At 34.8% G+C, this 21643-nt stretch overlaps 1 protein-coding gene across 5 annotated transcripts; it reads left to right on the top strand.

Annotated features, from left to right (window-relative positions):
• Positions 1-1701: 1701 nt before the first annotated feature.
• On the top strand, positions 1702-19571 carry LOC123554097 (uncharacterized). 5 transcript variants are annotated; one of them, XM_053548478.1, is made up of 7 exons: positions 1714-1758; positions 2227-2321; positions 8672-8761; positions 16171-16277; positions 17917-17974; positions 18321-18505; positions 18843-19571. In XM_053548478.1, the coding sequence occupies exons 4-7, from the start codon at positions 16196-16198 to the stop codon at positions 19010-19012; spliced, it is 495 nt and encodes a 164-aa protein (XP_053404453.1). In that variant the 5' UTR covers positions 1714-1758; positions 2227-2321; positions 8672-8761; positions 16171-16195; the 3' UTR covers positions 19013-19571. The 5 variants fall into 5 exon arrangements, with proteins under 5 accessions (XP_053404450.1, XP_053404451.1, XP_053404454.1 ...); XM_053548475.1 differs by lacking the exon at positions 8672-8761 and having other exon boundaries at positions 1702-1758; XM_053548476.1 differs by lacking the exon at positions 8672-8761 and having other exon boundaries at positions 1706-1758; positions 16174-16277.
• The last annotated feature ends 2072 nt before the right edge of the window (positions 19572-21643 follow it).

Here is a 21643-nt window from a genome sequence, read left to right as displayed (position 1 = left end):
ACCCGTTATACCCCACCCCCGCAATTTCTTTACCCATTTTCAGCGGGTCGATGAGGCAAAACTGATAAAGTGCCTTTCCCAAGGGAAAACCGCAATGGGGGTGCCAGGATTTGAACCCCGGGGCCTTTACCTCCGTAGGAAAGCGTTTAGCCCTCTCGACAAATTGTCCACTTAAAATGAAAAAAAAAATGAGGATTAAATGCAATTTAAACCTTTATTCTAATTAATGTTACTTTAGAAATGTGTGGTTTTTGGGCCGGTGATCAGCACCCCTCAGCCGTTTTATGGCATAAATGCAGGTCTATTTCAAATTATGTCTTTTGAAAGCAAAAATACATCAACGTTTTTTTCTATGACAATGGTCTATTTGTTTCTGTCGATTCATATCTATAAACAATGCGTTTTTTCTGCATCTAGATTACCAGGGATTAAAAGTAATCTTATTGGCAGTGATACAAGCAAGAATGTATGTTTTCGCCCCAAAAAAGGGAAAAAATACTCAGATTGTGAAATAAGTCGATGTTATCAACCTTCTTTGAATCGTGCAAAAATAATAATTTATATAAACATATAACTTTGCACTTACCGTTGTTCCCAGTCCAGAAAACTTTACCCCGCAAAAAAAAAACCGGGGGGGTTTTGACGCACAGTCATGTAATTTCCAAGGAAATATCCAAAAAATTCCCGTTTCTTCCATATGCGATATTATGGAATTTTTAATTAATGCTTTAAAGTATGCATTTTAGATTTAAGCATAATTAAAGTTTGTGAAACCTGTGTTTAACTGTTTTTTGTTTAAGGCCGAAAATTAGAATCCATAAGACAAGTGCTCAGCGGTCCCAAAATTTTAGACTAACACATTTTTTTTGGAAAAAAAATGCTGAATTTACATTTTATTCTATCAATTACTTTGTACTGCAACCGTTTTTAAAATAAAATTGACACATCTGACTTTATGTTATTGCCCTTGAATGATATTATGGGTTTTTGCATGTACGCATGTTTATCCAAATTGTTGTGAAATGATGATGTCTGCAGAAAAAAAGCGAAAATAAAAAAATCTGAAATTTCGACTTAAAGGCCTTTCATCAAGTTTATTTAAAAATGTTGCCGCAGGGGAAATTGAATATTTATTAGGTACGTTTTTTGGGCCAGTTTTTTGGGGAATAATGCTTGATTGTTGAGCGTCGATTTTTAAAAAAAATGACCACCTAAAAATATTTTTTTTTTATCTCGGGTACAAGTTGGCATTTGTTTTTCAAGATATATACTTCAAAGGAGAGCTTAACATTTTCAATAGGATTTTTATTGATCAAAAAAAGTAATTCTTTAGTAAAAAATCGCCCAAAAAAGGGTTTTAAAGCAAACACTAAAATGTGAATTTTGGCTATGAAAGTACCTTAAAAAAAAATTTACCTTTCATTCATTTTAACCACCCCGTATATTAAATGAAACCGTGTTTAAAAAGGACTGAAAAGAATGCATTTGATAACAGTACAAAACTTTGGTTTTTTAAATTATTTTTTTTCCCAAATATTTATTACGTGAGGTTTTGGAGATCTTTCGAATCAGAGTTTAACAATTAGATAAAAAAAACCTATAGATCGGGTGATTTCTATGAAGTTATCAATGACCTTTTTCTTGTAAAAAGGGTATGTAGAATTATATATATAGAGCATTAACCTCGTCAAAACTGTAGGACGCAAACAAGCAGTAAAATGAAGTTTATGTTTTACAGTAGCTTAATGGAATATAGAGGTAGATTGTATTCTTGTAATTTTACAGTGATATTATCAAATATAACTTTACTGCCACGGAACTTCACTTTAACAGGAATAGATATGAGTTAAAGATAAGTAGTATTACGGAAGCCTATTAGGGACATTTTGTCTTAGTCTTTTTCCTTACCTCTTATGTATGATGTATTCTATGTTACGTATTATTAATTACCCCTTAGATTAGAAGTGAAGCGGGAACAAAAATGGCAGACTGAACAAAGATGATACGCAAAAACTTGAAAAAAGATACAGATGTCAGTAAATTGACCTATACATGTCCGTAATGTTAAAACACCTTTAACACGTTATACTAAGAATGTGTCATGCTCTTGTCTTCCTGCATGGGGGCAGTAAACTGGTTAATAAAAAGAAAGGACATGATCATCTGAATCTTTGGTATAGGATGATAATGGTCTACAATAATACGTTTCACTCTTTTGTTTTAAAGTGGAATGAAGACTGTCATTCAAGTCAAATTTCGACAAACGGATGTACGATAGACAAAAGACCATGATAAAAGATGCATGAGGGAGATTTGTTCAGGTGAGATAAAAATCCATTTTCTATCATACGGAAGTCTATTAGGGACATTTTGTCTTAGTTTTTTTTATGCATAACCTCTTATGTATGACATATTATGTGTTACGTGTTATCAGTTACCTCTTACATGTTACGTATTACCTCTTAGGTGTTATATCTTGTGTGTTACTTATCAAAAGTTAAATTTGCCTAGTTATCAATAGGGAAACAAAATTGGCGGACGTTAACGATTACTGCTTTTGGCACTTTACCCCTTTTGGTGACCACTAGAGCTAAAGCTAGAAAAAAGCTTTAAACGACCTATGTTATGAACAGCATGATGGATCTTGATCACACTTGGTCTGTACCACCATTACAAGGTCATTTCCAAATTTGTTTCAAACGCGCAATGGTGCCCTTGTAGGGTCTTCTAGAGCTAAACACAGAAATACCTTTATACATTTTTTTCATGAAGTCTTTCATTAAACTTTGTCTGTAGTTTAAACACGGGGCATTTGATCCTTTCTGAAGCTATTAGAGACAGAAATAGAAGTACCTTTAAAAAACTTTTTCTGATGACCACTTGTTTACCATCATAGTATACATATGTAGGCAAGACTACATAACTAGGCTAGAAAAGGTCTTTAGCTCAGTTATGGCGTTTTCTTTTGGCATAGAAATTAGTTACGTTTCGCATACAATTCCATATTTTGTCTAAAATGCTTGATATATAACTTCGAAACTTTGAACACTTGCTTACCATCATGGCCTCACATTGCCATATAGTGCAAGATATATCCAGATCAACAAATACATGTAGATTGTTTGTCTTATCTATTTTTTATTTTTTGTCAGATATTTTGAACCCATACTTCCATCAATTCTTCGAATAGTCGAGTGCGCTGTCAACCGACAGCTTTTGTTTCTTGTTGTTTTATGGGAGACCTAAAATTGTTCTTGTCAGTACGTCTGTCCGAATATATGCCATGTATATCTCAAAAAGTATTTAACATAGAATCACCAGACCTAGGATTGTTATTAAACTTCTGGTGTTGTGGTTTGAGTTTACAAAGCCAGACCATGGCCATGACTTAAATAAAATATACTTATTGTAAAAGGAAGTCGGGGTTTGGCTGTTCCTAAAATGGAGAATGGCTTAAACTGGTGCAAATGGGCATATGAAGTATTATGTATTTCATTACTGCCCATAAGCAGACTCGATGAAACCCATTTCTTATTTCCTAGTGGTTCATTTCAGTTTGTTGTCTTGCAGGATTATATATTTCATTACTGCCCATAAACAGGCTAATTAAACCCATTATTTATTTTCTGTTGCTTTTTTTCTCGGTTTGTTATCTTGCTGCATTACATATTTCATTACAGATCTTGTGCGTCGTCTTTTGTTAACTGCGCAGGTAGTAATCTCTGAACTAACTTATGTCTGTAACTGAACACTATATTTATACAAACTATATACTTTATTTATTATAAAGTACGATAGAGAGTATATAAGTCCTTGAAATACCTTGAAATACCTAATTCCTAATACCTTTGACATAATATGAAATACCTAATGCCTAATACCTTAGACATAAGATGTAAGATGAAATACCTAATGCATAATTATGTACATTTTATATATGCAAGAGCTGATAAATAAGACTTTAATAGGAATTCGCAGTTCGCGCCGCACTAAGGACTGAAGTTTTCTTCCAGCGTATTTATAACTTCACCAGTATTAAAAGCTATTTAACACCTTACATCAACGTTTAAAAACAAAACATATATCACTTAGGCAGTTTAGTGTCCCTTTTTCAGCTAAGAATTTCGATGAAAATATTCTTAAAGTGTACGTGCGATTTTTGCTACAAATCAATGTTCTGCGTAAACCCAAGTTAAATGTACATAAAACTTCCCTGAGGCAAAGAAATTGGTTCAAACGTCATAGAAGTGTCCCCTAACCAAATCGGTATCATATCCAATAGTATCTTTATTTTCACAGATGCAATGAAGACTGATATGATGAAATGAAAGATATTTTCATTATGTTAATAAGTTATTTAATCAAGCTTTTCTTCGACAAGTGTTAATAGCTCTCTATATAGCATCTTGTACATGTATGGAAATTTGAATACTATAGGTTTGAGCAGTCTTACTAGACATTCTGAGTCGAGTCTTGGCTATATATCTTCCTATGGGAACCACACATTTCACAGCATATATTGACATCTTCTTAGCGTACTTTCTTGCCAAAATCATACCGATCAAATACTTTGGTAACAAAATACACTAGACTTTGCGGAATGTAGATTTCAGTTAACAGAGCTATTCGGTCGAGCTTTGTGAAAGAAAACTTTATACGTTCCACATATCAGTAAAGGATTCAATTCATGTTTCCCGCTTCACCTCTACCTTACGTGCATAATCTAAGAGGTAATAAATAATACGTAACGCATAATACATCAAACATAAGAGGTAATGCATAAAAACTAAGACAAAATGTCCCTAATAGGCTTCCGTACTATCATGTGCATTTCCATGGTATTTTTCAAGACCTGCCAATCAACATGGAAGCAATGGTATCAATTATTTGAGTGTCACTTTTGACAGCAGTTGTGTCAGTATGCCATAAACAGTTGCACAAGCTACAACTACATTGATAGAACAGTACGCCTATTACGGATGTTGATGGATATGATAAACCTAAACCATTCTTGGAGCAGTGGATGGTAAGAGGTGGAAAAAAAATGATTAGAGGTTTTGCAGAGTAATATATAATATATAATCCCTTGTCCTGTATTATTTCGGAGCATTGAAGATGCTTAGAATTCTCCCTAGCATCTTCCGCTGTGACAAGTGAACCGAAAATTCAACCGCCCTTCTTTAGAAACAATAATACCGATAGTAGTCTGGTCTCAAAAGTTTTATTTATGGGAGAATTGTTTCTGATCAAAGAGTATAGGCTTGGTGGGGAAGACGTCAAGGAATACAATGATGGATTTACATATTGAAAAATCTTAACGACAGTAATTGATATGATGAAGTGTATCCTTTACATGTGAAACGTTTAAAGTTTTGCTTCAAAGAGCTCGATCGAATAGCTGTTAATGGAGTCTACATTCCATATACAAAACAATTCTGAAACACCGAATGGAAAGCCTGATTTCTCGAAGTATTTGATGGTTATAATTTTGGCAAGAACGTTGGCTAAGAAGATGTCAATATCTGTAGTGAAATGTGTGGTTCCGTAGGAGGATATATAGTCGAATGTCTAGTTGGACTTCTCAAACCTAGTGTTTAAATTTCCATACATGTAAAAGATTCTATATAGAAAGCTATAAGCACTTGTTGAAGAAAACTTTGATTAAATCACTTATTAACATAGTAAAAAGATGTTCATTTCATCATATTATTGTCCATTGCATGACAATGATGCCTGTGACGCACAATTTTCACATTTCGTCACTCTGGTATTAAGATGTTGCAAGTGCATTTTTATTTAACGAAAAAGAGCTTTCGATAGTGTAAAATTAGCCTGGCTCTCTGGCTGCATGGTTACTTTATTTTTACTAAAGTATGCAAACCTTTTATATGTACATTTTAAGCGTTAATAGTGAATATGTATATAATGGTCTACACAATTCTGTATTAGTATTTGAGCTTGATAACTCCAAGGTCAAAGATGACATAAAAAGAGTTGTGAAAACAGTTGCAAGTGTCGAAGATATGGTTTAACTGCCATTTGTATCAGCCTTTGTCATATTTTTAAAGGGTCATAAATCTTTTAAAGTAAAGACAAGAATTATGGACACTGTTACTTGTTGCATATGTTGGGATTGAGAAACACTTGTGTGATGTCTGACAGTTTGAACCAATTCCTTTGCATCATGGAAACAGCATATAAATTTAACCTGGGCTTAAACATTGATTTGTAGCAACAATCGCACGCATGCTTTAAGAATATTTTCATCGAAATTCTTAGCTGAACAAGGGGCACTATACTGCTGAAGTTTAGTTTTTAGATGTTTTTAAGGTTTGTATAAACTATAATTGATAGTGGTAAAGTTATAAATACACTGGAAAAAAACTTCAGTGCTTAGTGCGGTGCGAACTGCGACTTCCTACTAACGTCTTATTTATCCGCTCTTGCATATACGTAATTTTATCTTAGGTGTTTCATCTTACATCTTATGTCTACTGTAAGGACTTATGTACTTTCTACTGTGGCAATCGTCTTTTGGAATAAATATTTTTTTTTTATTTAACGTCGCACCGACACATGATAGGTCATATGGCGACTTTCCAGCTTTAATGTTGGAGGAAGACCCCAGGTGCCCCTCCGTGCATTATTTCATCACGAGCGGGCACCTGGGTAGAACCACCGACCTTCCGTAAGCCAGCTGGATGGCTTCCTCACATGAAGAATTCAACGCCCCGAGTGAGGCCCGAACCCACATCGATGAGGGGCAAGTGATTTGAAGTCAGCGACCTTAACCACTCGGCCACGGAGGCACCATGGAATAAATATAGTATATAGTCTGTAAAAATATAGTATAAAGTTACAGACATAAGTTAGTGCAAGGAACACCAATTTAGTTTGTTTTGAGTGTCTATCAATAAATTAGAAGCTTGAGGCAACAGTCTTTAACCTAATTTCCTGGAATAGCTGCTACACATTTAGTCTTTTCTTATTTAAACATTAAGCAGGTAGTCCATTAAGTTTTAAAAAAAGCTAGGCACAATTGTAATTATTGATTTGCTTCGGTAACATTGTAACTGCAGAGAATAGCCAACTCATAAATGATGTATACATGTCATGATCATTTGCAAACAACCATCTTTCCATACCCGTACAAATGTTTGAAGTCTTGAACTAAAACAATGAATATACTACAATAATTTTACAGTTGTACAAAATTGTCAGAGTCAAAATATGCATATTTTTCCATTCTCGGTTGCTCAAAATTTTGAATGAACAAGGCTGTTCAGAAAGACAACAAACCGAAAAATAAAACAACAGGAAATAAGAAATGGGTTTTATCAAGTCTGTTAAGGGCAGTAGTGAAATATATAAAAGCTGGCTATGCCCTCTTGCACCAGTTTAAGCCATCTTCTATTTTAGGAACACTCATACCCCCACCTCCTGGTAAAGTAAGCATATTTTTTACTTAGTCACGGCCATTGTGTAGCTTGGTGAACTCCCAATCAAAACACCAGATGCACAACGTCACATGTTTAATAATCCTATGAGGTCTGATGACTCTAGGTTAAATACGTTTTGAGATCTGCAAGACACATATTCAGACAAACGTACGGACAAGGACATATCTAAGTCTCCACTTCAACAACACACACAAAAATGAATTGAGGGGGGAGGTTGGGGCCACAAAAACGTCATGGTTTAATAAAATCCATTCTTATGCAGAAACTGTTCAACGGTAAATATCAAATTCAAAATATGCTTGCTTCATGCTTTTATGTAACTTCTCACACCTATTCTCGAGCAACAATGATACGGATCTATCGAGGTTAGAACTAACAACACAGTATATTTCATGAACTTTTAAAAATGTAACATGTCACCTTCTTCTATTTTTATGCTTCAAACCGTGCATACTAGTTGGATAAATTATCGCTTGGTATTTATCATTATTAAAGTACCAGTATCTTAAGCCATAACACTAACACTATATCCTGGCAAGCACAGACACGTACACACACTTACACGCACACACACAAGAAATATTAGCGCAAATACAAAATGCCGCTTTAATGAAATAAAATGTTGTCAGTTTCGTCAGACCTACAATAAATACTCAAACAAGACACAATAACCCTACACTGCTAATGGTCGTATTTTCTTTCACAGTATTGATTTATAAACGTTTTAAATATAACGTTAGAATAGGTGCTGACAATGGTTTAAGCAGAAAATACAATGTTTTCATTTCTACGAATACTAAACAAGTTTATTGATAAATATTCTAAAGCGCTCATCTTGCATTAAATCAAAACTTGACTTAAGATTACCAATACCTGTAGATAACGTGATGCCCACGAGAAATCGAGGATGCGCCTAATATTCTACATTTTACGATAGAATTTTACTATGAAAACTGCCTAAAACGCCGAACATCTCCAATTCCTGATTTCCAGCTTTTTCCTTTAATTACAAAGAGCAGGCCAATTACATAAAACAGAGAAAATTGCATTAATCATTTCTTCCTAACTGTAGAAACGAGCAGTTACGGAAACGTTGGGTAACTGAGCCAGCTGAGCACTCAGATTATTGCATATTTGAAACAAATGCCATTAGGATTTCTTAACATTGGAAATATTTCAGGGACTTGATACATGTTTATATTCATTTTTAGGCAGAATGATTCTGATTGCTCCTTAGGTGGTAATAATGAGTGATGACCAAATTTGTATCGGGACTATGTGGACACTTCTCTAACATTAAGGTAATACTATAAACGTTTACAGACCGTTTCACAATGGCATATCACTTGGGGCTCCATCCCTGCCCTCTCATAACAAGAGCTAAGCGAGCCACCTTCTAGCTTATTAAAAAGCTATAATACCTGTATTTCTTACGTTAAATAAACATGGTGTATGATAGATGACAGTGTAGCTCAATTAGTTAGGGTGAAGTATCCATTTGTTTCGGCTTGTTTAAGTCCTGCTGACTTCCATAAATATTTTTGTCATGTTTTGTATACCAATACATATATCTCGATCGAATAACTGCCTGCCATATGATCGGTTCAATTTTTTCAATAATGTAGTTAAGGCAATATATGAAAAAGACATTGATATCAGTTTGAATACCTTGATGTCTTTACTTCTTTGTTTTGTATTTGAATACTTATCTACTTTTATATATATTCTAAGCGAATGGCTGTCTGCCATATGATCGGTTCTGTTTTTTCAATAATGTGGTCATGCCATATATTAAAAATACATTGATATCAGTTTAGTACCTTGATGTCTTTACTTCTTTGTTTTGTATTTAAATGCTTATCTTCTTTTACCTATATTCCAAGCCAATGGTTGTCTGCCATATGATCAGTTCTGTTTTCTCAACACTGGTCAAGCCACATCAGTTTAAGAGACAATGATATCAGCTTAAATACCCTGATGTTGTTACTTCTTTGTTTTTTATTTGAACACATATCTATTCCGAGCGAATAATTGTCTGCAATATGAGCGGTTCTGTTTCTTCAACACTCCAGTCAGGCCATATTTATAAGGCGTAAAAAAATTGTTTGTTTCCGATATCCCGACCTACCCTAAATTATTGGCCCGACCCTAAATGTTTTTATGGCCTTGGAGAATAATTGTTTTCAACTTTTTGATAAAAAGTTGCAAAACTGCACTTTGTATGCTTTAAACATGGTCAGTGATATTAGAAATCAACTTACTGATGCTCAAATTGTATTCATTTTTTGACAAAAAATATTTTCAGAAAAGTCTCCCTTAATAAAAAAAAATCCAAATAAAAAACTTTTTCCGACCTACCTACCCTAATGTTTTGAGCATGTTACCGGAAACAAAGAATTTTTTAGGCCTAAGTATAAGAAACATTAATTATATCAGTTTCAATACTCTGATGCACAGAGGAATCAAGTTAATTAAACCGACGTTACTGAGTTCAGAGTCAACACAGCAAAACAATGAGTTCATCTCTACATGGTCCGAGAGCTCACGGACTTATATTGCAACAATTGAGGCCAAAAGAAGTTTATACATTTTTGGAAACAGTATTTCATATCCTGCATGAAAACCCATTTCTTAAGTGTCAAAGCCGTGCCTATCTATATTTTGTTCACTTATGTTTGTGATAGGGGAGGTAAAACTCACTTGTAAAAATATTAGGGGGTAGGGTAAAGTTTACGTCTACCAGTTTTTTCACAGATTGATTACAGTAACTATCTGATTATCGGTAAACGTATATATGTCCAACAATGACAGCAATAAGAAATTCATCAAAAAGAACTGAAGGGCAAACTGGATATTCAAGGTCAAAGGCCATATTTATGTTAAAATCACAAAAATTGGCATATTTGAAATTTATTTTTATTCTTAAAAAATAGTTTGTTATCATGAATCACTCATCTTTATTTATGTAATGTGTATATATCAGTCAAAATCAAAAATGCAAATTTTATTGCAAAAAGTCAAGGTCAATCCTGATAATTGAAGGTCAAAGTTCATTTTTATGCAAAAATGTGAAAAGTATTACCTTAACTTTTTCTAATCTGTTTAATATGTTTTCACATTATTAGTCACTGAAGTTAATTCCTTTTAATGTTTGTATGTCAGGCAAAGTCAACAGTGCAGATGTAACCCCAAAACTGCCAAGATTAAAGATAATATCAAAGGTCAAAGGTCAAATTTGTGTGAAAAATCGCATGAATAGCTTCCTGTTTGAAATATAACAGATATATTTTAATCATTATAAGTAATTGCTCCTGGTTTATTTCAATGTATATATGTCTCAGAATGTCAGTAATAAAGATATCGTCTAAAATCAGACAAGTTCAAAGATGATATTAAGGGTCAAAGGTCATTTTCAAGTAAAAGAATGAAAAAATAGCTCTTTAACTTTTTTCTTTATTAACAATATCTTGTCGATCTAGTCAATGGTATCAGTTCATTTTAATGTATAAATGTTAGGCCATGTCTGGTATGCACATAAAATTTCAAAATATTCAAGTCCAACCATAATATGAAAGGTCAAAGGTCAAAAAGTGAGTAAAATGTTGCAATAATATCACCTATTTGTAATAATTTTTATTGTTTAAAAGTATTTGTTTTGTCCTTTCAGTAACTGATCGTTGTTCATTTTACTGTATATATGTCAGACGATGTCATGGAAGAGACAATAAGTCAAGGTCAAACCTAGTATTAAGGGTCAGGGGTCATTTTTGTGTAAAAGATCAAAATGTAGCATACTTACTCATTACTTTGTTCAAAAATAGCTTGTTGTTATAATTCACTTTTAGAAATTTATTTTAATGTATACATGTCAAGCAAGGTCAGCAATGTAGGTTTTATCCCAATAAGTCAAAGCTAGCCCTTTTTATCAAAGGTCAAAGGTCAAATTTGTGTGAAAATTCGCAAAAAAACAGCATTTTTGCAATGACTTTTCTTTATTGTTTTATAGTATTTTTGTCAATACTAGTAACTAATCATTATTCATTTTAAAGTATATATAACAGGTGATATCATTCTTCCTTAATTATGAAAAATCAGTCATTGTCAAACCTGACATTAAAAGTCAAAGGAGAGGGTCTCCAAGAAACTTGCCATTATGAAAAAATGGCTTGAACAAGATAGAGAGCAAATGAAAAGATCCTACGGCAAGTCTACACAGGCACCGTAAGGCCCATAGCATAGTACGCATCCACCTCATTGGTAACTGCTTCCAAAACCAGTAAAGATAAACTGGACAAGGTTCAAAATTCAGGCCTGAGGATAATTCTCGGAGCAATGAAAACAACTCCAATAAAAGAAATGAAAAAGACATCCAACCTTAAGCCATTAGAGAAAAGACGAGAGTACAAAGCCCTTGTGCAGGCAGAGAAGGCAAAGAGACTACCATCACACCCACTCCATTCAAAGCTCGAGAGCAGAACTAAGAACAGACTGAAACGACAGAGTCTCAACCATATTATCAAAGGACTGCAGAAAGGAAAAACAGCAGCACTGGACACAGAGGAAGAGCCGTTTGTGCCCGATGAATGGGTTCCTAGACAATGTGCTCCAAACATCAGATAGGAGGTGCCAGGAGTAGAAGAAAAGGGAAAACAACATCAGGCCCACCAACAATTTTTTACGCTAGAAATTATCAATGACCGCTATCAAGCACACTCTTGGATCCAAGCATATACTGATGGATCAGCGGAAAAAGCAAGTGGTACCTACATCAAATTCTCTCACACTCTCTCATCCAGTCGGCAAGAGATTCTCAAACTTTAGAGCCGAGACGCAAACCCCCACTTTGGCCACACCCCAACTGTATGAGCGAGGAGAAAATGGACCAAATATTGTTTTCCTGTCAGACTCCAAGTGAGCTCTTCAGACTCTCTCAGCAGGTCCATCAGACATCTTAACGAGACAGCTGCTTGAAATGTGGGCATAGCCGGAGAGGAAGATGCGGACAAACTTGCAAAGGAAGAAACCAAGCAAAAACAGTCCTAAACCTCCAACTTCATACAGAGAATATCAGATTCTGCGGAAGAACAGATTTGCGTCAGACTGGAAGAACATAAATGATGGAGGCTACCTGCCAAATCATGACAGTCTGCACAAGCTAATCAGGCACAGCCAAACAACTATCCTCCCGTCAGTACTCTGGAAACTGTGGCCTAAGAAAACATATGAAGAAGCGGGGTGTTGCAAAGACACCAAAATGCCAGTGCGGATCAGAGGAACAAATACCATTCCATATCCTGCAGAGCGATTTCTATCTGGAAGAAGTACGCCCGAAAGTTTAGCCCACAGACATCCCAAATGAGACCAAGCTGTGGGGAAATGCCAGCGACCTGCAGAAGCGATGCAGTACACTTCCGCATCTAGTGTCAAAGCAATGCCTTTCTATATTTTGTTCTGGAAATTTGATGTAGGCACCACTCCCAGCATTATGAACTGCTTTTTCCACTGATCCATCGGTATATGCTTGGATCCAAGAGTGTGCTGGATAGCGGTCATTGATCATTTCTAACGTAAGAGATTGTTAGTGAGTCTGATATTGTTTTCCCTTTTCTTCTACTCCTGGCACCACCAATCTGATCTTTGGAGCACATTGTCTAGGAACCCATTCATCGGGCACTAGCGACTCTGCCTCTGCGTCTAGTGCCTTTCCTTTCTGCAGTTCTTTGACGATATGGTTGAGACTGTCGTTTCAGCCTGTTCTTGGTTATGCTCTCGAGTTTTGAGTGGAGTGGGCGTGATGTTAGTCTCTTTGCCTTCTCTGCCTGCACAAGGGCTTTGTACTCTCGTCTTATCTCTAATGGCTCAAGGTTGGCTGTCTTTTCCATTTCTTTTATTGGAGTTGTTTTTTATTGCTCCGAGAATTATCCACAGGCCTGAATTTTGAACCTTGTCCAGTTTATCTTTACTGGTTTTGGAAGAAGTTACCCATGAGGTGGATGCGTACTATGCTATGGGCCTTACGGTCCTGTGTAGACTTAATGTAGGACCTAATCATTTGCCACCCAACTTGTTAAAGCCTTTTTTTTCAATAATGGCAAGTTTCTTGAAGACCCTCTCCTTTGACCTTTAATGTCAGGTTTGACCTTAACTAATTTTTCATAATCAAGGAAGAATGATATCATCTGTTATATATACTTTAAAATGAATAATGATCAGTTACTAGAGTTGACAAAAATACCTAAAACAATGAAGAAAAATCATTGCAAAAATGCTGTTTTTTGCACATTTTCACACAAATTTGACCTTTGACCTTTGATAAAACGGTCGACTTTGACTTATTAGGATAAAACCTACATTGCTGACCTTGCTTGACATGTATACATTAAAATAAATTGCTAAAAGTGAATTATAACAACAAGCTATTTTTGAACAAAGTATTGAGTAAGTATGCTACATTTTGATCTTTTATACAACAGTGACCCCTGATCTTTAAAACCAGGTTTGACCTTGACATATTTTCTCTTCCATGACATCGTCTGACATATATACAGTAAAATGAACAACGATCAGTTACTGAAATGACAAAACAAATACTTTTAAACAGTAAAAAATATTACAAATAAGTGATATTATTGCAACATTTTACTCACTTTTTGACCTTTGACCTTTCATATTATGACTGACCTTGAATATTTTGGAATTATATGTGCATACCAGACATGGCCTAACATTTATACAATAAAATGAACTGATATCATTGACTAATATCGATAAGATATTGTTAACAAAGAGAAAAGTTAAAGAGCTATTTTTTCATTCTTTTACTTGAAAATGACCTTTGACCCTTAATATTGCATTTGAACTTGTCTGATTTTAGACGATATCTTATTACTGACATTGTGAGACATACATACATTAAAATAAATCACGAGCAATTACTTATAATGATTAATACATATCTTTTATTTTTCAAACAGGAAGCTATTCATGCAATTTTTCACACATATTTGACCTTTGACCCTTGATATTAGCTTTACTCTTGTCATTTTTTAGGGTTACATCTTCACTGGTGACTTTGCCTGACATACAAACATTAAAAGGAATTAACTTCAGTGACTAATAATGTGAAAACATATTAAACAGATTAGAAAAAGTTAAGGTAATACTTTTCACATTTTTGCATAAAAATGAACTTTGACCTTCAATTATCAGGATTGACCTTGACTTTTTGCAATAAAATTTGCATTTTTGATTTTGGCTGATATACACACATTACGTAAATAAAGATGAGTGACTTATGATAACAAACTATTTTTTAAGAATAAAAAAATATTTCAAACATGCCAATTTTTGTGATTTTTACATGAATCTGGCCTTTGACCTTGAATATCCAGTTTGCCCTTCCGTTCTTTTTGATGAATTTCTTATTGCTGTCATTGTTGGACATATATACGTTTACCGATAATCAGATAGTTACTGTAATCAATCTGTGAAAAAACTGGTAGACGTAAACTTTACCCTACCCCCTAATCATTTTACCATTGAGTTTTACCTCCCCTATCACAAACATAAGTTAACAAAACATAGATAGGCACGGCTTTGACACTTAAGAAATGGGTTTTCATGCAGCATATGAAATACTATTTCCAAAAATGTATAAACTTCATTTGGCCTCAATTGTTGCAATAAAAGTCCGTGAGCTCTCGGACCAACACCATTTATGTGGATTGATCAAGTTTAACTTGATTTATAAAAATAGAGTGTTGACTGTTAGCGGCAAGTGCATTTGCCTTTTCGAGCAGTGCAGACGACGGTCAGTATGTACAGCCATGGCTGCACTTCGCTATTTAGTCAGTAAAATTTCAGTGAACACCCCTTTGAATAATAAGTGGTATTGCCCAAATTTATTGATGGACTAGTCCATTTTAGAAACTAAGCAGGCTACAGGTTACGTTCCCTGGTTGCATATTGGTATATTTTATATAAATATGTGTCCAACACGTCAGCATTTCAGCAGAGAGATGGCAATTTTTATAATTTGAAAGGCTCAGTTACTTCTGCTAGACAGCGGTAAATGAATTCTCTAAAATTGATTGTCGGTCGGTATCTATATATTCAGGAAGTAATAACAACTATAATTATATACTCTCCTTATTTAGTGCATTCACTTAGGCACAGATTAACATTATTATTACGGTTATAATAGGCCTGCATTTTATTCTGAATCGGCTAGGGTGCGGATATAAGCTGAACTGAAGATTTTGTAAGTAAACTTGAAGTGATAAATCATGATTTTTTTAAAATAAACCATACAGTTTTCAATTATATTTAAATATTTATATACTATTTGATAAAAAGCATTTTTGATCATACATGAATCAATTGATAATTATAAAGACATACAGATTAGGTCTTACATATTTCCTGAAAAGTGTTATAGAAAAATGATTTTATTTTGACTTACTAATAAGATTTTTACTGATTTTATCATTAATGATCACCTATTAAATCGACCAATTCATTACATGTTTTCCAACAGAAAAATGAAATTGCGAAGTGATTTACAATACCAAAAAAAAAAACTTCTCTCTGTTGTTATGTTTTAGCGTACAGTCTGAGTAAAGTACAACAATGAATGATATTTAGAACCTGTTTCCTAACATACTTCTTGTTTTTCATGTGAAATTAATTACTTTTATTTGTCTTTTTCTAGCAGCCGTCCTATACTTACTACTACAATGGCATGTGGAAGAGGCAGCGGAGGAGCGAAGGGTAAGGGAATAGGTCAAGGTCGGGGCAAAGGCGAAGGTTCAGTGTTTAGTAAGTATACAAAAATCAATTTAACATACTTGTTAGTAGTGTTTCTCATCGGTCAGTATCTGTTAGATCTGATATGTTAAAACTTTGGACAAACTAGTTTGTTTTTAACTTTTCTGTCTTTGCTACATCTTTTTAATTGGCTGTTTTTATACAATTTATATACAAACTAATATGGTTATTGGACAATTTTACCGCAAACAATGTAATATGTAAACAATCTGGTTCTAGTGACGTAGAATTCATTTTTTTTGATAATCTAGACGGTGAAATTTTGATCGACATATATTTCTTTAAACACTTTCAAATAATTATGTTTCCGGCGATATTAATGTAAAGATGTTTTTATGTACTAAATAGTTCGGTGAAAGAAATAGGTCAAATTGAATCTTCAGTTTTCATCAAACGGGATTCTACAATGTAATTTATTGTACAAAATTGAGTGTGACATGAAAATAATCACACGAAATACAAGCTGTTTCGCTTTGTGTAACTACGATATATACATAGACAATATAGTTTGCTGTTTTCCTAGAATGGATGTAGTTTTATTTTCAGTTTCTAAACGCATACTCAGCATTTAATGAATAACGACCAATCTAATTTTCTTAAATTCAGAATCAAATATTAACAACAGTTTAAAAGCAAAACATACCAATAAACCTCTGACACGAATACACTTGTCTAAAACATAATGATAAATAGATAGATAGAATTTATTGTGGTAAAATAGACAATATAGCATAAAACAAATAAAGATCCATTGTCAACATAATAAATGTGAACATTAAACCGCAAAAGTAGATAAAATATAATCAATATCAAGGATAGCACAAAAAGAGGAGCATACAACTTCCTTATTTTGAATTGATCATATGACATCGGAAAGGCAAATGTAATAATCCAGTATTGCACATGTTGGATTAAATTTACATAGCACATGAGTTTAACATTTGTATTATAATATCACAGAAAGTTGCTTGACATTGAACAGGTAATATGACGACTCGTACATAAGACTAAGAAATTAATATTATATGCCAGAATAAAAAATGACCAGATAAAAGGACTAGACTTACACAGTTTGAATGAAATGTTTCCTCACAACATTTTAAAATGATTACGTTTATGTATTATCTAAACCTTAACGGTAACCCGTTCCACACCTGACAGCCATTATAAGCAAAAACATTCTTACCAAAACGATTAACCTTAAGAATGGAGTAGCTGTTACTATCCCTGAAACGAGTTGAACAAGTGTGAACATTACTTGCTCAATTAAAGTGCTTAGGTAAATAGCTTGATGCACTATTACAGTGTCTCTTATGAACATGACCTACTAGTAACCAGTCAACTTCCACGAAATGAGCCCTCAAAATATGAGTACCAGGACTGAGATTAAGTACAAATAAGATATAGACGTCCGTAAAGCGAGCAATTTGAAAATGTTTCTGAATCAATAGACGATTTTCACTACAATCAGGATTTTTCACAATTAGATGCCTACGCATGCGTCCAGAAACTTAAATAAAACTAATTGAAAAGTTTTGTGCGTTTCGGTATTGAAAAACAGCATTCAAGAAATTTTGGATGGTAGTAAATGGTATATCTGCGCATGTTTAAGAACAATTTTCACTTTCAGTTCTTATTGGTTATGTCATCGTGCTGGTCTTACTAGGACTTGTGAAGTTTATCGTTGGTAAGTATGTTCATAGGACGGTATCGATGCAATATTTACATCTATTCAAAGGTTTATTTTATATATTTTATATTTTGATAATTCTTGCATATTTTAATTATATCTAATTATATTTTCAAAAACTAAGTTTCTAAGTTACATAAATATGTGCAGTAATCAAAGGCGTTTGTGTACAATTTGAACATTTCATGATTTATTAACAACAACAAAAAATACACACACATTTTGTGCATATCATACAATACTGACAGAGGAAAGGAGTAACATCCAGTCTCTTGTGTTAGATGCTATACTAGCTTACTATACACTATGATATAATAATTCTATATATAGTCACCTTCAACATGACTGGTTTTCCGCAATGACTGCCCTGCTGATCGTGCAATTCCAGCATTAATAGCCGGAACAGGTGGTGCCGAGACCGTTATCGATGTTGTTGTAGGTTGCGTTGGAACATTTGCTAATGCCGCTGAGAGTGGTGTTGTAGGAGGTGTTTGTCTTATTGTTGAACATTTTATAAGCATCATTGTAGGTTAGTGAGCATTTACATTGTTTAAGTTGCAGTTACAATAAGCAAATTGACTTGTAAGATTTTTAGATCAGGACAAAATAATGTCTGAAATTTGTATATTCAGAAAGCAAAATATTTTAGAATAATCCTCAAAGTATATTCTTCAATGTCTTAAATATCTCAACTTTAATGCTAAAGAATCGCGAAACCGTTAATTTCAAAATATAAAGCAAACGGTAATGTTTTAAAGAACGCACCTTTGCAGCTGTTCTTGATACGTAAAGTTTGTTTACCGTCATAGTGTAACTGAAATACTGTTGAAAGTGACGTTCACTGTCCTACATTTATCTTTTTGCAGGAAGTATTTATATCTTTCACAACTATGCTTATTTATCTGGTGGCTGTGATGGTGCCGAGGAATGCTGCGATCAGAATTTTATGAAGTTCGCTCTAGGTGTCACTATTATACAATGGATCATTTTACTATCTCCTGTTGTTGTTATGGTGGTATATTTTCTGAAAAATTAGGATATATAACAATTGCTAAACCTTTGTTCTTATTAATGTATTGGGACTGCTGTGTTACATTGCCGGAATGTATATCCATTTCATAGAGACTTGTGTAGAATATATATTTATGTATGCTTAAACCATCTTTAAGACATTTTGAGAAACAAAGCCAAAGAGTGTCTAGCTGTATGATTTCGTCATATGTTATAAACAAACATTTATTTATTTGCTTTAAAACAATTCTTTTTATTTATTGTCATTAAAAGGAACTTATAATGGCTACATTATACCCCAGTCACACATACGGCGCTGACAGCTACGTCTAGCCACGGATAGAAACGTAATAATCCGTATCGAGCCGTACTTGAGCCGTACCTTAAAGTAGTATTCTGTATCAATCCGTAAGGCTCAGGTACGAACCGATACGGATTACTACGTTTCTATACATGGCCAGACGTAGCTATTCGCGCCGTATGTGTGACTGGGGTATAAGACTTCATAATATGTTAATCAATTTGAACTGTTTCTTTAACATTTTCAATCTATTTGTGTAAAATAAAACAGTGTCTGCTTCATATTTCTGTTAATTACTTCCTCGCTCGTCATTTTAAGGGACGCCACAAAATACCTGTATTCTTTTGTATACCCATAATGGTGATCAAATATGATTTGCATAAAAATATGAGATATATAAGAATTAATTTTCAAACTGACATTGACATATATTAGGCCAAGACAATGTCGGTGCATTTAGTTATATTGCAATAACATTTTGTTTCTACAGTGTAAGGCAGCTATTCATCCATATTCTCAGAACTATGCTAAAAAGAGATAGACTGAATAAGTTTGCAAATAAAGTCGTGAAAACACATTTACTCAGGAAGAGCCTAAATTGTCCGCCTGAAAAATTGTAGTATAGCTGTATATTACCTGTATTATAAGAATCTTCTTCTTCTTGCTGTTCGCGACTACACTGTCAAACCAGTAGCCTCGATGAAACTTGTGGTTTGCCGCAGATCCTCAATGTCCCCATACAGTTTCTGGTGGATTGAGGTATCTATCAGCCAAGTCGCAGCTCACTCCTGGTCATGCCTTTTACATCTCTGAAGTACATGCTCCGCAGTCTGATCTACTTCACCACATGGACAAGATGGCGAAGTCTGTATGTCTTGTACATGTGAGCATTGAGCTTGTTGTGCCCTGAGCGGAGCCTGACCATCATCACATGTTCAGACCGATCAAGGAGATGAAAAGCATCTTCCTCAATCCTTGGTCCCGTTAGTGCCTTTATTATGGGGATTTTTCCCTTGTAACTCACGGGTTATGTTGGTTGTTCTGACTGAGCTCCTAGCTAAGCCAGTTTGTCTGCCTTTTCATTGCCTGTAAGTCAACAATGGGATGGAATCCACTGAAGTGCTACTTTGCAGGTTATACTCAGGCTCTGCATTCTCCTGGCTAACTGTGGACTTTTATTGTTGAACAGAGCTTCCATGACAGACAGTGCATCTGTGAGAAAGACGACTGAGGAGCTTTCTTCTGCCGAGTCTTCAACCATTGATACGGCCTTCATGAGTGTTTCAGTTTCTGCCTTGTAATTGCTGCAGTGTTTCCCTGTGGCTGCATGTAGTGTTTCTCTCTTGCCATATGGGTATTTAATGAAAACTCCTGCTCCTCCATCTTTGACGGCGCATGCGGCTGATCCGTCTGTTTAGAAATGAGTCCATGATTCCGGAGGATAGTCTTCATTGATCATAACAAGTGTGAGGCTATTCCGAATGCCTTCATCCTCTTGTTTCCCGCGGTCAACACGAGAAACAGCAAGTCTTACAGTCACTGAGGAAAGATCATTTGCTAGTGGGTTTATGATGTCTTCACTACCCAGGATAGTCGTTGGTATGCTCAGCTCAGTTTTGAACTCTCGGTTGAGTTTCTTTGCCTCATGTACGAAGCTGAAACGTTTGAGCCGATTTTTTGTGTAGCCATCTAGCTTGGCTTTCATGGGATGGTCTTGAAAGACCTGAACTTATCTGCTTGAAGCAGAACCTTTGCATGTCTTCTGTCTTGTAACGACTGTGTGCCTGTTAGCTTCTCCATGAAGGAGATTAGTGTAGACTTTGTATTAGTACCTGTCATAATCCACAATGCTTGGTTCTGAACCATGTATAAAGCCTGTTGGTTATATGACAGTAGTGGACCAGGCAGTTGAGCTATAATCTAAATGGGGTCTCACTATTCCCTGATATACTGTCTTCAGTATTTGCTCATTTGCTCCCCATGTTGTTCCAGCAAGTTTGCGCATCATGGCAAGCTTCCTACGGGCCATCCCTTCTGCTTGACTAATGTGGGGCTTCCGGGTTAGCCGTTTGTCAAAGGTCACTCCAAGGTATTTTGCCTCGTCTGCTTCATTCAGCGAAGTATTCCCATCTTGATTTTTCCCGCCCTCTGCTTTGACGACAGGGAGAATAATGTGTGCTATAAAAAGGACTTTCATGAAATTTTTGTGTGCAAAGAAAGGTCACTAGGCCGTGGTGTGTCTTTAAGCAAACTTTTATGACAGTTTTTATACTTTTCGTATATTCTATTTAAGGAACACGATTAGCTATGCACTAGGTGTTTTATAGTATTTGATTCTGATATTATCTTTTCTCT

The sequence above is a fragment of the Mercenaria mercenaria genome, chromosome 7 (genome assembly GCF_021730395.1).
Source record: "Mercenaria mercenaria strain notata chromosome 7, MADL_Memer_1, whole genome shotgun sequence".
NCBI lineage: Eukaryota > Metazoa > Mollusca > Bivalvia > Venerida > Veneridae > Mercenaria > Mercenaria mercenaria.
This window is presented reverse-complemented; position numbering and strand designations above follow the sequence as displayed.

What these genes read in the sequence shown, in the direction of transcription:
- LOC123554097 (XM_053548475.1), top strand. Translation starts at nt 2,299, where the DNA reads ATGCATGAGGGAGATTTGTTCAG. An exon ending in AGGCGAAGGTTCAGTGTTTA is followed by an intron (nt 16,278 to 17,916) that starts GTAAGTATACAA and finishes TTTCACTTTCAG; the next exon opens with TTCTTATTGGTTATGTCATC. An exon ending in TTTTATAAGCATCATTGTAG is followed by an intron (nt 18,506 to 18,842) that starts GTTAGTGAGCAT and finishes ATCTTTTTGCAG; the next exon opens with GAAGTATTTATATCTTTCAC.